The 14,273-nt window shown below is 36.9% G+C and overlaps 1 protein-coding gene across 2 annotated transcripts in view; it reads left to right on the top strand.

Annotated features, from left to right (window-relative positions):
* LOC308417378 (phospholipid-transporting ATPase ABCA3-like) overlaps window positions 1–14,273 on the top strand; it is a gene marked incomplete at both ends in the record, with an annotated part of 87,661 nt that overhangs the window by 55,177 nt on the left and 18,211 nt on the right. For both annotated transcript variants that reach the window (XM_080912658.1, XM_080912657.1), the window contains 4 exons: window positions 3,957–4,203; window positions 4,347–4,551; window positions 13,133–13,352; window positions 13,817–13,981. In XM_080912658.1, the coding sequence (XP_080768784.1) occupies window positions 3,957–4,203; window positions 4,347–4,551; window positions 13,133–13,352; window positions 13,817–13,981 (837 nt within the window). The remainder of the gene's footprint in view (window positions 1–3,956; window positions 4,204–4,346; window positions 4,552–13,132; window positions 13,353–13,816; window positions 13,982–14,273) is intronic.

The raw sequence follows: 14,273 nt of genomic DNA, 5'->3' as shown, positions 1-14,273 counted from the left end.
GAAAGATCAACATTTTAAAAATGGCCATCCTACCAAAAGCAATCTACAGATTCAATGCAATCCCCATCAAAATTCCAACCCAGTTCTTCATGGAACTGGAAAGATCAATGTGCAATTTCATATGGAATAACAAAAGACCTAGAATAGCGAAATCCATCCTCAACAACAAAAAAACATCTGCGGGAATCACTATCCCTGACCTCAAGCTATATTACAAGGCAATTGTGCTGAAAACTGCATGGTACTGGTACAGAAATAGGCATGTGGATCAATGGAATAGAATAGAAGATCCAGAAATGAGCCCTCATGTATATGGTCACCTGATTTTTGACAAAGGAGCAGTAAACATTCAATGGAAAAAGGACAGCCTATTCAACAAATGGTGCTGGTCCAACTGGCACTCAGCATGCAAAAGAATGAAAATAGACCCTTTCTTATCTCCTTGTACAAAGCTCAAGTGTAAGTGGATCAAAGATCTCCACATTAAACCAGATACACTGAAACTATTAGATGAGAAAGTAGGGAAAACCTTAGAACACATAGGCACAGGAGAAAATTTCCTGAACAAAACACCAATGGCTCAAGCTCTAAGGTCAAAGATTAGCAAATGGGACTTAATGAGATTGCAAAGTTTCTGTAAGGCTAAGGACACTATCAAGAAAACAAAACGGCAACCAACAGAATGGGAAAAGATCTTTACCAACTCCACATCAGATAGAGGCCTAATATCCAAGGTATACAAAGAACTCAAAAAGCTAGACACCAGAGAATCAAATAACCCTATTAAAAAATGGGGTACAGAGCTAAACAAAACGTTCTCAGTTGAGGAACATCGAATGGCTGAGAAACATCTGAGGAAGTGCTAGACATCCTTAGCCATCAGGGAAATGCAAATCAAAACAACCCTGAGATTCCACCTCACACCAGTCAGATTGGCCAAGATCCAAAACTCAGATGACAGCAGATGCTTGCGAGGTTGCAGAGAAAGAGGAACACTTCTCCACTGTTGGTGGGGTTGCAAACTAATACAACCACTCTGGAATTCAGTCTGGCGATACCTCAGAAAATTGGATATAGTACTACCTGAAGACCCAGCTATTCCACTTCTGGACGTATACCCCAGAGACACTTTAATACACAACAAAGATATATGCACCACAATGTTCATAGCAGCTCTATTTACAATAGCCAGAAGCTGAAAAGAACCCAGATGTTCTTCAGAAGATGAATGGATACAAAAATTGTGGTACATTTACACAATGAAATACTACTCAGCCATCAGAAACAATGACTTAACCAAATTCTTAAGAAAATGGCTGCATCTAGAGAATATCATCCTGAGTGAGATAACCCAGTCCCAACAGAACATATATAATATGCAGTCACTGATAGTGGGATGTTAACCCCTGAGGCTTGCACTCCCCCAAAAACAACTCACAGACTGTATGAAGTCCAAGAAATAAAGAAAACAAAACAAAAAAATCTTTACACAACAAGAAAACTTTGACTATTTCCATGTTACATTTTTTTACATGTACTTTATGCTCATTGTAACTATTAAGTTTTCAATGCATACTATCAAACCTTTAAAAAAATCAAGTACTGACTAAAAATATATATTCATATAGTTTCATGTAAAAATTATCTTAAAATCTGAAAAAAAAGTACTGACAAAAATGAATTGCATAATTTTATGCAAAATGCTTAAAATCTGTATATTTATCTTTGTGTTGTAAAATAAAAAAAATAAAATAAAATAAAGAGAAAATTCTCACTATATCCATACTATGAAAATCAAAATTTGAGATGTTCTGTAGAACTCAGCAGTGTGTTTGGACAGTTTATTTTAAATATATGCTTATATGACTCTTTTCTCAAAATATGACATGAAGGAAGGTTTCCGGGCTGGTAGCATATAACAACCATTCCAGCTTCAAATATGTACTTAAATCAAGGAAAGAGGCCTGACAAAAAGTGGTTGAGATGGTTGCTGAGCTCTCATGGCCACCACTTGCAGAGGGGTTTTAGGCATAGGAACTAAGCTTAGGTTAAGGCCAGGATACAGTATGTAGTACCAGATACATAAGAAGTAGGTCCACCAGTAAGAATAGGGTAGCTAAAGTTATTTGATTAGCAAGAAGGCAGGGAAACCAAAGTAGATTGCTTGATTTAGAATCAGAATATCTGCTATATCAAACACTACATTTCTGTTGTGTCTTTTTTTATTATAATGTAACTGTATTTCTTTCTTCCCTTTGCTTTTCCAAACTCTCCCATGTGCCCTGCCCCACTCTCCTTAAAATTCATGGCCTCTATTTTGACTCAGTGTTATTACACAAACAAACAAGCACACACACACACACACACACACATATGTGTGTACATGTTTACATGAATTTCTACATATTATCTACTCAGTCCATATAACGTAGTTGTATTATGTTTTCATGGTTGACCTTTTGGCATTGGACAAACAATTGGTGTCCTCTTCCCTAGGGAGGACCACCTCTGAGCCTTACTCACTTGCCTGTGGTTCTCTATGTAGAACTGAGGCATTGTGGGCTTTTCTTTATCCACTTTGGCATGTTATTCTTGTTCAGCTCATGTTTGGGCAGTCACACTGGTGAGCCTTTATGAATATAGCTTCCACTATTCCTAGGACACATAGTCTCACAACCCTTCACTGGACCAAGGGCTTCTTCTCCTATTGATGCCAGACAGTGCCATCCTCTGCTACATATGCAGCTGGAGCCGTGGGCCCCTCTGTGTACTCATTGATTGGTGTTTTAGTCCCTGGAAGCTCTGGGGAGAGTTATGGTTTTCTGTAGCGCTCTTCATCCATTGCAAAGAGAAGTTTCCTTGATGAGGGGTGAAGACTACACTTAACTATGAGCATAAGAACAAATGCTTATAGATTGTTATCAGGGACTATGCTAATTTAAAAACTAATGGTTGTAGATTAACCTTCAGTGTGGGATTGTAATGCCCCAGGATTACAGAGGAAATTCTAGGAGAGCTTCAGCCCCAGACACTTCAGATGAGCACAGGAGCCCAGTTTTCTTCCCTCTCCCAAACTGATGCCATAAAGCCAACTGCCCCACCATCAACCCTAGTAAGAATTTACTATTCTGACAGTTACCAGGCTTCATTCCTGGTTTGAACTATATCCATACCGTAGATACATAAGGTGTACCCCCACCCCCATCCCTGGATCTTACAGCCCCTGAGTATGCATATGAAGCATCTTCCAACACCCCTGTCCTGGCTGCCTCCCCAGGTGCATAAATACACCCCCTTATTAAACAGAACCAGTTCTCCAAAGCTGTTCCTAAGCATGTGTTCTTTGCCTGTATACTTACCACTGACCAAGATCCTTTCTGCAACTGGCTAAACTTCTCTCCCTCCAGTCCAGCCTGTTGCTAAGGGGCCTGGCTACCCCCAAGGAAGAGAAGTAGACATAGATCAGCAGCTTATGCCCAACATGGCTGTAACAGAACTTCTGGTAGTTATAGACCAATTATAAAACTTATACAGAAATGCAAGTCAAAAGGAATATCCAAAGCATCTCTTTACAAATAACAAACTGCTATTCTTGACAGTTAAGAAAAATATATTCTTAAACTAGTCATAGTGCTGCATACCTTTAATTCCAGCACTTGGGAGACGCAGGTAGATATCTGTGAGTTTGAGACCACCCCAGTTTACATAGAAAGTTTCAGGACAGCCAGGCATACATAGAGAAAGTCTGTCTCAAAAAATATATTCTTAATATATGATTGGGTTATGTAATGATGGAGTAAAATTATTGAAGAAAAACATCTATTGTCAGAATTTGAAAGACAAAATGGTAAGTGGAAAAATAAACCCCACAACTTTTTAAATTTTATTCTTTCTAATGTAGGTTCTAGGTAATATAATCTATGTTGGCTCACTGACATTTTCTTCTTTTATCCTAGGTGATATGAATGATTACGTATTAAAAAGTAAGGACTGCCGTACCTTCTCCATTATTGCACTTTCTATTAAAGCTGAGAGAAACAAAACAGTGCTCACTATTTTCTTTAATAATGAAGCCTACCACTCACCTGCAATATCCCTGTCTGTATTAGACAACATTCTTTTCATGACTCTTTCCGGCCATGATGCTTCTATTACTGTCATCAACAAGCCTCAGCCTCTCCCTCATTATGGTTCAAACATAGTGTATGTATAATTTTCCTTTTTTCTGAAATTGAGTCTTAACAAACCTTTGATTGTTTAGCCATATACAGTTGAAAAATGGCTAATATCAGTATTTTTTACCTATATGTCATAGTTTATTTTATATTTTATTTCTTCTTCTGTAGGCCTATAAATGGATTACAAATAGTACAGTATTTAGCTTTTGGCATTTCTGTGGTGGTCGGGTCCTTTAGTGTCCAGACAGTGAGTGAAAGAATCAGTCAAGCCAAGCACATACAATTTCTGACTGGGGTCTGTGTGCTTACTTACTGGCTCTCTGCCTTGTTGTGTGACCTCATCTTCTTCTTCATTGCCTGCTGTGTACTACTGGTGAGTATCAGCTGCAACTGCATAAAGCATCCTTTACCCTCTGTGGTCCATACTAATTTCTACAAAAAAAAAAAAAAATTATATCCTAAAATGAAAGTTATCAAGTAATTTGAAACTGCACTAACTCGCCCCCTAGAGTTTGCTGTAGACCCTCGTTAAGGACATGTACAGCCTTACAGTCCTTCACTAAAGAGAATCATTCTCTTTGAAAAACCTCCCTTGAGTTTCTCTCATGTATTCACTCACTAATATGCCCTGTCCAAAATCTGCTCTAAAACCTTTTAACTTGAACTGACAAGTTCATCATAGCTAGGACAATGCCTACTCAGTCATAGTACAGTCATCAGGAAAACCAGGGCTGAACTACATAGTTCAGACTCAAGATCTAAGGTCAGCTTCTATTACTATTGATCTTCTGTACTTAAACTTCATGCTCAACATAGTCGAGCTCCAAAGTAGTCTTGACTTTGGACCTCATTTTGAAAAACTGAGAAAGCAGTCTAGAGGGTATATACATAGGTATATATACCATCTGTTAATATGATTATTTTACTTCTTAGTAAGCAATAGCTACTGTTATTTTCTAGGCATGTTTGGATAAATAATATGCAAAGTACATAGTTAAGGGGAATAAGGTATGAAAATAAAAGGGATAAATTCCTTTTTATATAGGTGTTTGAAGACAAAATATTGTGAATAAAATATTGTCTTAGTCTTCACAAAATCTATTGCTTCTCCATTGACACAGAACTGAAAATAAAGTATACCAACACTATTAAGAAAAATGAACTAGGAATTCCCAACTGGAGATTGTACTGGAAAATGATAACTAATATTTAAAGAAAAAAGATAAACTTTTTTATCAGTTTGGTTCCCACGGAACAATTCATATTTTTTGCAGAGGAGCCCAAGAACTGGTTCTGAAGAGAGAGTGTGGATCTCACCAACTAGCAGAGCTACTTACCTACCAAAGACCAGAGTCCAGGAATAGTGGTAGTGTAAGAAGCAAGTACTGTGTATTATACAGAGACATCTTAAGGTAGAGAGAACTGAGTAGCACGTCATTTTGATGTCCAAGAATGGATACTATTTAAATTCCAGTCCCTGATACATAGTTCATCATCAAATAAACATGGCAAGAGAAGATCACCATCTTGCTGATGGTCTATATGCCTGTCTTTCACTAATTGAAGCCTGGTACCTAGCTTTACAATCTCTCCTCTATAGAGTTAAAATCAATTTCAGCCTAGCAAGATGACAGCAGGTTCTGTCAACACCCAGGATCCACATAGTGAAGGAGAAAGGACTCCAACATGTTGCCCTTTGCCTTCTACATATGTGCACACATACACACATGCATACACATACACATGCATGCATGTATACACACTCACACACTATAAATTATTAGAAATTTTAACCTAAAATTAATTGAACAAATTTGACTCTTCTTATGTCCATGCCAGGGTATCATGTTTTTCTTATGATTCTTAAAACTTGGCTGGCATACTTGTATCATTTCCTAGTTGACAGACTAAAAAGCAAAATATAAACAAAAGCATCTATGTTCAATATTTATGCCAATATTACTATGTATGGCTAATGGCCAACATTGTTTCTTGTGTTTTTTTCATATGATACAACAAACACTGGACATGACTCTTAACTCTTCATATTTATAAGCAGAAAAGTGAGGCTCAAAGTTTTTCTATGCCTCTAGCCACCTAAGACAGTCACAACTTTTGAGTTGCTTTAAAACTCATTGTCACTCATATTTAGAGACATCCTGAACAGTATGTTTCAATTTATTACTGTGGCCTTATCCACAATTTCCTTTGGTTTTTTAAATTTGTTGAAATTATAATATAATTACATCAATCCCCCTTTTCCTTTCCTCCCTTTGAACTTTTCCATATCCCTTCCCACTCTCAGATTCATGTACTACTCTTTTTTTCTTTTATTGTTGTGTTGTTGTTAGTGGTGGTGGTCATGTAGTATTAGATACCTAATTGTGTGCTCTCCCCTGAGGAATACTTTTACCTACTCGTGGCATTCCTCAGTTGCTTATGCTTCTTTGTCTAGGGATAAGGCCTGCTGAGCTTTCCTACATCTACTTGAACATGTCTATTACTGTTGTCCTTATTCAAGTCATGTTTATGCAACCATGTTAGTGAGACTGTGTTTAGCTTTTGATATGAATAGGAAACTCAATCTCACAGCGAATTCCCTGTTCCTCTGGCTTTTAACAATCTTTCTGTTCCCTTCATAGTTATCCCTGAGCCTTAAGTGCATGAGTTGTGTTATATCAATTGGGACTGGGCTCCATAATTCTGCATTTTGATTGATCATGGTTTTTTGTAATAGTCTCTATCTTTTGCAAGGTTTGCTTGATTAGGAATTAGGACTTCATTTATCTGTAGGTAAAAGAACAAATATTTAGAGTGCCATTAGGGATTATGCTGTTTTAGTAAAGTGGCAGCTGAAGGTTCTCCTCTAAGATCTGTGACCTCACCAACCCTAAGTAGTTAGGTAGAAACCAAGTATAAGGCAGGATTTCCTTCTTCTTCAAGTGTATCTTCAATACAATTAGAGAGCTGTTGCTTACCATCAAGGTATGCTAATCTAGCTATTGTTGTGGTTCATAGTGTGTGGAAGGAAAGGACTTTTGGTTACCTCCTTCCTTTGAAAGCTTAAATGACACCTTATGTTACTATAAAAGCTGATCCTCAAGGGTTCAGTTTCAGTTGGAAAACCTGTATCTGAATGCATAATGTCTTTAGAAATAGGGTTTCTGTAGAAGTTAGGTCTGGTTCTTCCTCCCAGCCCTGTGCTCCCAGAAATACGGCTCAGATTCAAACTATATTTACAAATAATTTGGCCATATGATTAGGCTCTTCCCTGACTAGATCATAACTTAAAATAACACATTTATTTTCAACTACATTCTGTCACATGGCTGGTTACCTGTGCTCAGGTATTATGTGTCCATCTCTTCACATCTTCCCAGTCTACTCTCCGGCCTGATCAATCCCAGAATTCTCTCTGCTGCACAGATGTCCCACCATCTATTCTACACTTTTCTATAGGCCATAGTTTTTTTATTCATTACTTTTATTTGGATAGTTTATATTTACATTTCAAATGTTATACCCTTTCCCAATTTCCTCCTCTCCTATCCCCACTCCCCCTGCTTCTGTGACGATGCTTCTTCCAGCTACCCACTCTCACCTCAACACCCAGGCATTCCTCTACACTGGGGAAACAAGCCTTCTCATGAGCAAGGGCTTCTCTTCCTATTGATGCCAGAAAATGCCATTCTCTACTATATATGTGGCTGGAGCCTTGGGTCTTTTCATGTGTAGTCTTTGGTTGGTGGTTTAGTCCTTAGGAGCTCTGGGGGGGGGGGGGTCTAGTTGGTTAATGTTGTTCCTCATATGAGGTTGCAAACCCCTTCAGCTCCTTCAGTTCTTTCTCTAACTCATCCATTTGGGTCCTCATGTTCAGACTGATGATAAGCTGAAACTATCTTAATCTGTATCAGTAAGGCTCTAGCTGAGCCTTTCATAAAACATCCATATCAACAGGCTTCTGTCAGAAAGCACTTCTTAGAATCAGCAATAGTGACTGGGTTTGATGGCTGCATATGGGATGGATCCCCCAGGTGAGGCAGTCTCTGGATGGCTTTCTTTCAGTCTTTGCTTCACTCTTTGTCCCTGTATTTCTCCCATGAGAATTTTGTTACCCATTCTAAAAAGTACTGAAGAATCCACATTTTGGTCTTCCTTCTTCTTGAGCTTCATATGGTCTGTGAATTATATCTCGGGTGTTCTGAGCGAGCTTTTGGGCTAATATCAGTGCATACCATGTGTGTTCTTTTGCTACTGGGTTACCTCACTCAGGATGATAGCTTCCACTTCCATCCATTTGCCTACAAGTTTCATGGAGTCATTGTTTTTAATAGCCAAGTAGTACTACACTGTGTAAATGTACCACATATTCTGTATTCATTCCTCTGCTGAAGGACATCTAGATTATTTTCAGTTTCTGGCTATTATAAATAAGGCTGCTATGAACATAGCGGAACATGTGTCCTTGTTATTTGTTGGAACATCTTTGAGTATATGCCCAGGCATAGTATAACTGGGTCCTTAGGTAGTACAATGTACAATTTTCTGAGGAAATTTTCTGATTTCCAGAGTAGTTGTACCAGCTTGTAATCCCACCAGCAATGAAGGAGTGTTTCTCTTTCTCTACATCCTCACCAGCATCTGCTGTCACCTGAGTTTTTGATCTTAGCCATTCTGACTGGTGTGAGGTAGAATCTCAGGTTTATTTTGATTTGCATTTCCCTGATGACTAGGGATGTTAAATATTTTTTTAGGTGCTTCACAGTCATTCATTATTGCTCAATTGAGAACTCTTTGTTTAGCTCTGTACCCCATTTTTAAGATGGTTATTTGATTCTCTGGAGTCTAACTTCTTGAGTTCTTAGCATATATTGAATATTAGCTCTCTATCGAATGTAGGATTGTTAAAGATCGTTTTTCAATTTGTTGGTTGCTGTTTTGTCCTATTGAGTCTTTTTACTTACAGAAACTGCAATGTTATGAGGTTCCATTTGTCAATTGTTGATCTTAAAGCATAAGCCTTTGGTGTTCTAAGCAAGTGGAGTCCTATTCAGAAAGTGCTTTCCTGCATCTATATCATGGAGGCCACTGCCTAGGGTTTTTTCTAGCAATTTCAGTATTTAGGTCTTGATTATTTCAAGTTAGTTTTTTGTGAGGTGATAGATACATGTTATATCACTTGTTAAAAATTCTGTCTTTTCTCTAGTGTATATTTTTGGTATCTTTGCCAAATATAAATGGCTGAAGTTATGTGTACTCATGCTTGAATGTTCTGTTTTGTGTCTGATTTTAGGATTTTTTTCTGTGAAGAATGAAATAAGGGTCTTTGGTTGGCATTGCACTGAGTCTGTAAATAGCTTTGGCAAAATGGTTATTTTACAACTATAATTGTACCAATCCATAAACATAGAATCATTTTTCATTTCCTAGTGTTCTTCTTCATATCTTTCTTCAGCAATTTAAAGTTTCTACCATAGGGGTCCTTCTCTTCTTTAGTTAGGTTTATTCCTAAATAGTCTGTTTTCATTGAGAGTATTGTGAATGGAAGCATCTTTGATCTCTTTCTCTGTATGTTAGTTGTTGGTGTATAAAAATGCAATTTATTTGTGAAAATTGAGTTTGTATCTTGCCACATTTCTGAATTTATTATTTCTTGAAGTTTTCTGCTAAAATTTGGAGATCTCTTGTGTATAGTATGTCATCTGTAAATGGGGATAATTTAGTTTCTTCTTTCCCTACTAGTATCCCTTTTATTAAAAGCTGTCCTATGAGGGAAATTTATGATTCTGTCTACATTTTTAAAAAATCATAAAATGCATAAATGAATGTTTAATGATGCAATACAAGACTTTGAATAAGTAAAAACAAAAAATCTCCAAAGTTAATGAGTAGCAAATAATAATAAAAATCAGAGCAGAAATCAATGAAATAGAGACAAAGCAAAGCATTAGTGAGCTACTCCTTTGAGAAAATAAATAAATAACAGACTTTTGGTTGAACTATTCAAAAGAAAGAAAAGGCGAGAAAAGAATATTATAAGGGAATGCTTTAAAAGCCTGTACTCCATTAAGCTGGAAAACCTTAAAGAGGGGGTAATTTTCTAGATTCTTTCAAACCACCAAAATTAATCTGAAAACAACAACCTAACATAACATAATAAATGAAGAGGCTAAAAAAATAATTGAAAGGTTTCCAACTTCAGAAGCTCAGGCTCAGACAGAGCCATAGCATAATTCTACCAGACTTTCATAGAAAGTGCACAGCCAATCCTTCTTACACTATTAAACCAAAAGGAGGAGGAAGAGAAGAAAGAAAGAAAGAGAGAGAGAGAGAGAGAGAGAGAGAGAGAGAGAGAGAGAGGGAGGGAGGGAGGGAGGGAGGGAGGAAGGAAGGAAGGAAGGAAGGAAGGAAGGAAGGAAGGAAGGAAGGAAGAGAAATGGAGCACTCCTAAATTTCTTCTATGAAGCTAATACTAGATTTAGTATTAATAGTTTAGTTACTCTAATACTAAGCCATGTAAAGACACAACAAAAAAGAAAACTACAAGAAAATATCTCTAATGAACATAAAGTCAAAATGTCTAGAAAAATATTTGCAACCTAGATACAGACATATATAAAAAAAATTGTACACCATGACCAAGTTGCCTTTACCCTGAAATGCTGAGATGATTCAATGTATGGAAGTCGACAAGTATAAAAAACCATGTCAATGGACTTAAAGTTGAAAAATCACATGTTCATCTCAATAGATGCAGAAAAAAGCCTTTGACAAAACCCAACTTGCCTTCATAGTACAAGGGGAAAGTAGAACCAGAGAAAACAGACTCAACATATATAAATCTGACTATGAGAAACCCATAGTTATCTACATGCTAAATGGAGAAAAGTTGGAAACAATCCTACTGAGGAGTGAGATGGGGGAAATCTACTATCTGTTCCTTTTCAATGTGTTCAAATTACTAGTTGGGACAATTAGGCAAGACAGGAAAAGTAAAGAAATACAACTAGGAAAAGAAGTTAAATTTGGTTTTAGATTAATTAATTTTCTTTTTAGTGTGTGAATGTTTTGTTTCCATGTAAATATGTGCACCATATATGTATCTGATGCCCCTGGAGTACCTGTTCCACAGGAACTGGCATTATGGATAGCTAGGAACTATGAGCATGCTAGTAACTGAAGCCAGTTCCTCTGCAAGAGCAGCCTACTGCTCTTAACCACTGAGCCATCTCTCCAACCTCTGCAGCTTCCTGCTTTGTAAGAATATTATTCTGCCTTTGACATCAGCTTATCTCTTCATTAGACATATATTGGAGAGTACAGACAAAAACATGTTCTTTTGAACTTAAATATAAGTAAACATTAGAATTATTAGCCTTACCAAGGATTTGCATAGCTGAGTCAATACTGATTTTGAGATATGCCCCAAAATATGCTGTTCTCACTAGATTCTCCATTCCATTAAGTCTTGAGGGAAGATTATTTTCTTCTCTGAGCTTTAATGCCTCAGACTCTGCTCACTTTACCAATATTGTTGGTGAATATTTTCTCCTCATCCTATGACTATTTCTTGGTAAGACATGATGTAATCATTCTGTTTTTTCCTAAATGGCTAGTTCATTGTTCTAACATTCTTGTTACAGTGATGAGCCTTTGCCCACTGATTTGAAATACTCATTTTGTACTATAATAACTAACAATATACCTTTAATTATATTTTATATTGTATAATTCTGTATGTAATGGACCACCTTATGATGGTACTAAGGACTGAACCCAGAGCCTTGCACATAAAAGCAGGAATTCTGCACCTGGTGCTGTTTTGCAACTCTGTAATGTTGAAACAGTCTCTTTTAACTGTAACAGTCTCTCTTAACTGTAGCAGTGTTCAAATACATTTAATTCTCTTTATGTATTGCAACTCCCCCCCCACTCCCTCTTAATTTTCTTTGGCAGAATGTTCCCTTTGCCATGATATGATTTTTGTTTCCATATAAACTTTCAAAGCAGCTCACTTCAAGAAAATCCTAATTTAATTTAATTTATTTATTATTTTTAACTTCCTAGTTTTACTATATTGGCTCACTTCCTGTGTAACAACATAGTACATACTTCACTTGTCCAGGTAAATTTAAGTGAAACCAGTTTTAATTGAGGCTTTTCTCACATTTGTGCTGCAAGGTTCCCATAACTTCTTCCTGACTATACAATCCTCTTTGTTGTTAGGTGAGGATCCACCCATATGAGGGCCATTAGATCCTACAATTACTGATTCTCTTCATGTGCTTCCTTTAAACACTAGTACTTGGAAATATTTTTTATTTCCAAGAACTACACAAGATTCTAATGAGACATTCTTAGTTTAGTTTAGCCTTTCTTTCCAGGAGTTAGTCATCTTGCTAAATAATCCTGGTGTTGATCAGAAGGTACAACTGTGTTGTTTTTGAAGAATTGAAATTACAAGCCAGTATGTAAAATTTTAGGAATTTCCTTAGTAGCACTAGTACTTTTTCCAAATCTGTATCAGTCTAACTCTGTGTGCTCTTCAGTTCCCTTCTCACTCGTAACTCAGAAACTGAAAAAGAATTCCGAGGTTCCGAACAGCCACCAGAAGGCTGAACAGAGCAGCCATAAGAGAAACCCTAAGAAAAGTGACCTAGAAGCATGGTCTTTCTTTCCCCAAGGAAAATTCTCTTTGACTTAATACAAATATAATTACTTTGATTTGATCATGGCTATGGAAAGTAGGGACTGTTTCAAAGAGGAGGAAAACAGAAAGAGAAGCTTAGTTACTGTGCTCACTGTAATAATCTCAGCAGAAGAAATGGATCCCTTGAGGGATTACTCTAGTGCTTAAAAAAATAACCAAAATAGTACCTAATAATTATGGTCTAGTAGAAACAGTGGGTGAACAGTGTATTCTTCATCTTGATTTTCTATACTCTATGTCCTAGGGCATATTCAGATTCTGCCAGCTGGAGGCATTTGTTGTGCATTACAACTTCCTGGACACGCTTCTGATTTTTATGCTCTATGGCTGGTGTGTTGTTCCTCTCATTTATCTTGGAAGCTTTCTGTTCAACAGCAGCACTGCTGCCTACATCAAAATCACGCTCTTTAACTACTTTTCAACTATGTTCAGTATCATCATTTACACTATCCTGCAATTTTATGGTAAGAACACTATATGATTTTCCCTTTTTCCAGGAAATAAATAGACAGTGAAATAACGTGAGAGTTTAAATTAACTGATGAGCACTTCCCAATGATCTGAAAACCTGTGATTTTGGGAATCATCAAATATTTGTTGAATGGATATATGAAAGTTAGAGGTGGAGGAGAACCAGAAGAAGAGAGAAAAGAAAAGAAGAACCAAGAATAATAAAAAGAAAAGGAAAACAGATTCTAGGAAGTCACTGTTACCAAAAGCTACTCTTTAATTATGTGGTTAATACTCTTATTTTCCCACAAGATTTCTGGCTAAGTACAAGTAGCAACCAGTGGTACTTTCTCAAGGGTTGTCTGATAGTTTAATAATTGTCTGAGAATGGCTTAGCCACTTGGGAGAAGTTTGTTTTTAGGAAGAGGTTTACTACTTTTGTTATCACTGAAGCTAATCTATTATCTTTTAATTGCAGGTAATGACTTTCCTAACTTTGTCCACATCCTCATAAGGGCAATTTTAATGATACTGCCTAGTTATAATCTTGCAATGAGTATCAGCAAGTATTTTGATGACTATGAGGTGAAAAGACTGTGTGCTAGAGAATTCAAAAGCATTTACATAAATTGCAGTGACCAGTGTGAGTATTGGGAACTCTGTGGGTTCATAAAAAAACACTATATTCTTTTTTACTTTCTACACTTCTACTAAGATTATGTCAAGTAAGAAAAATCTGGTTTTCTCCCATTTGAGTAGAAAGAGCTGAGATGCAAATTGGAAGTACATTACACATAATAAAACGCTTGCAGAAAGTGTTATTGCTGCTGCTGCTGCTGCTGTTTTCACTTTTGGAGAATGTATGGGCAGACAGTGAGAGGCAGTTAGAACCCCAAATAAGCATGACCAGAAAATTCATATCACTTCATTGTTTC

This window comes from Micromys minutus (assembly GCF_963924665.1).
Source record: "Micromys minutus genome assembly, chromosome: 2".
NCBI classification, from domain to species: domain Eukaryota; kingdom Metazoa; phylum Chordata; class Mammalia; order Rodentia; family Muridae; genus Micromys; species Micromys minutus.
The sequence above is the reverse complement of the archived record's forward strand: the minus strand, read 5'-3'. Positions and strand labels throughout refer to the sequence as shown.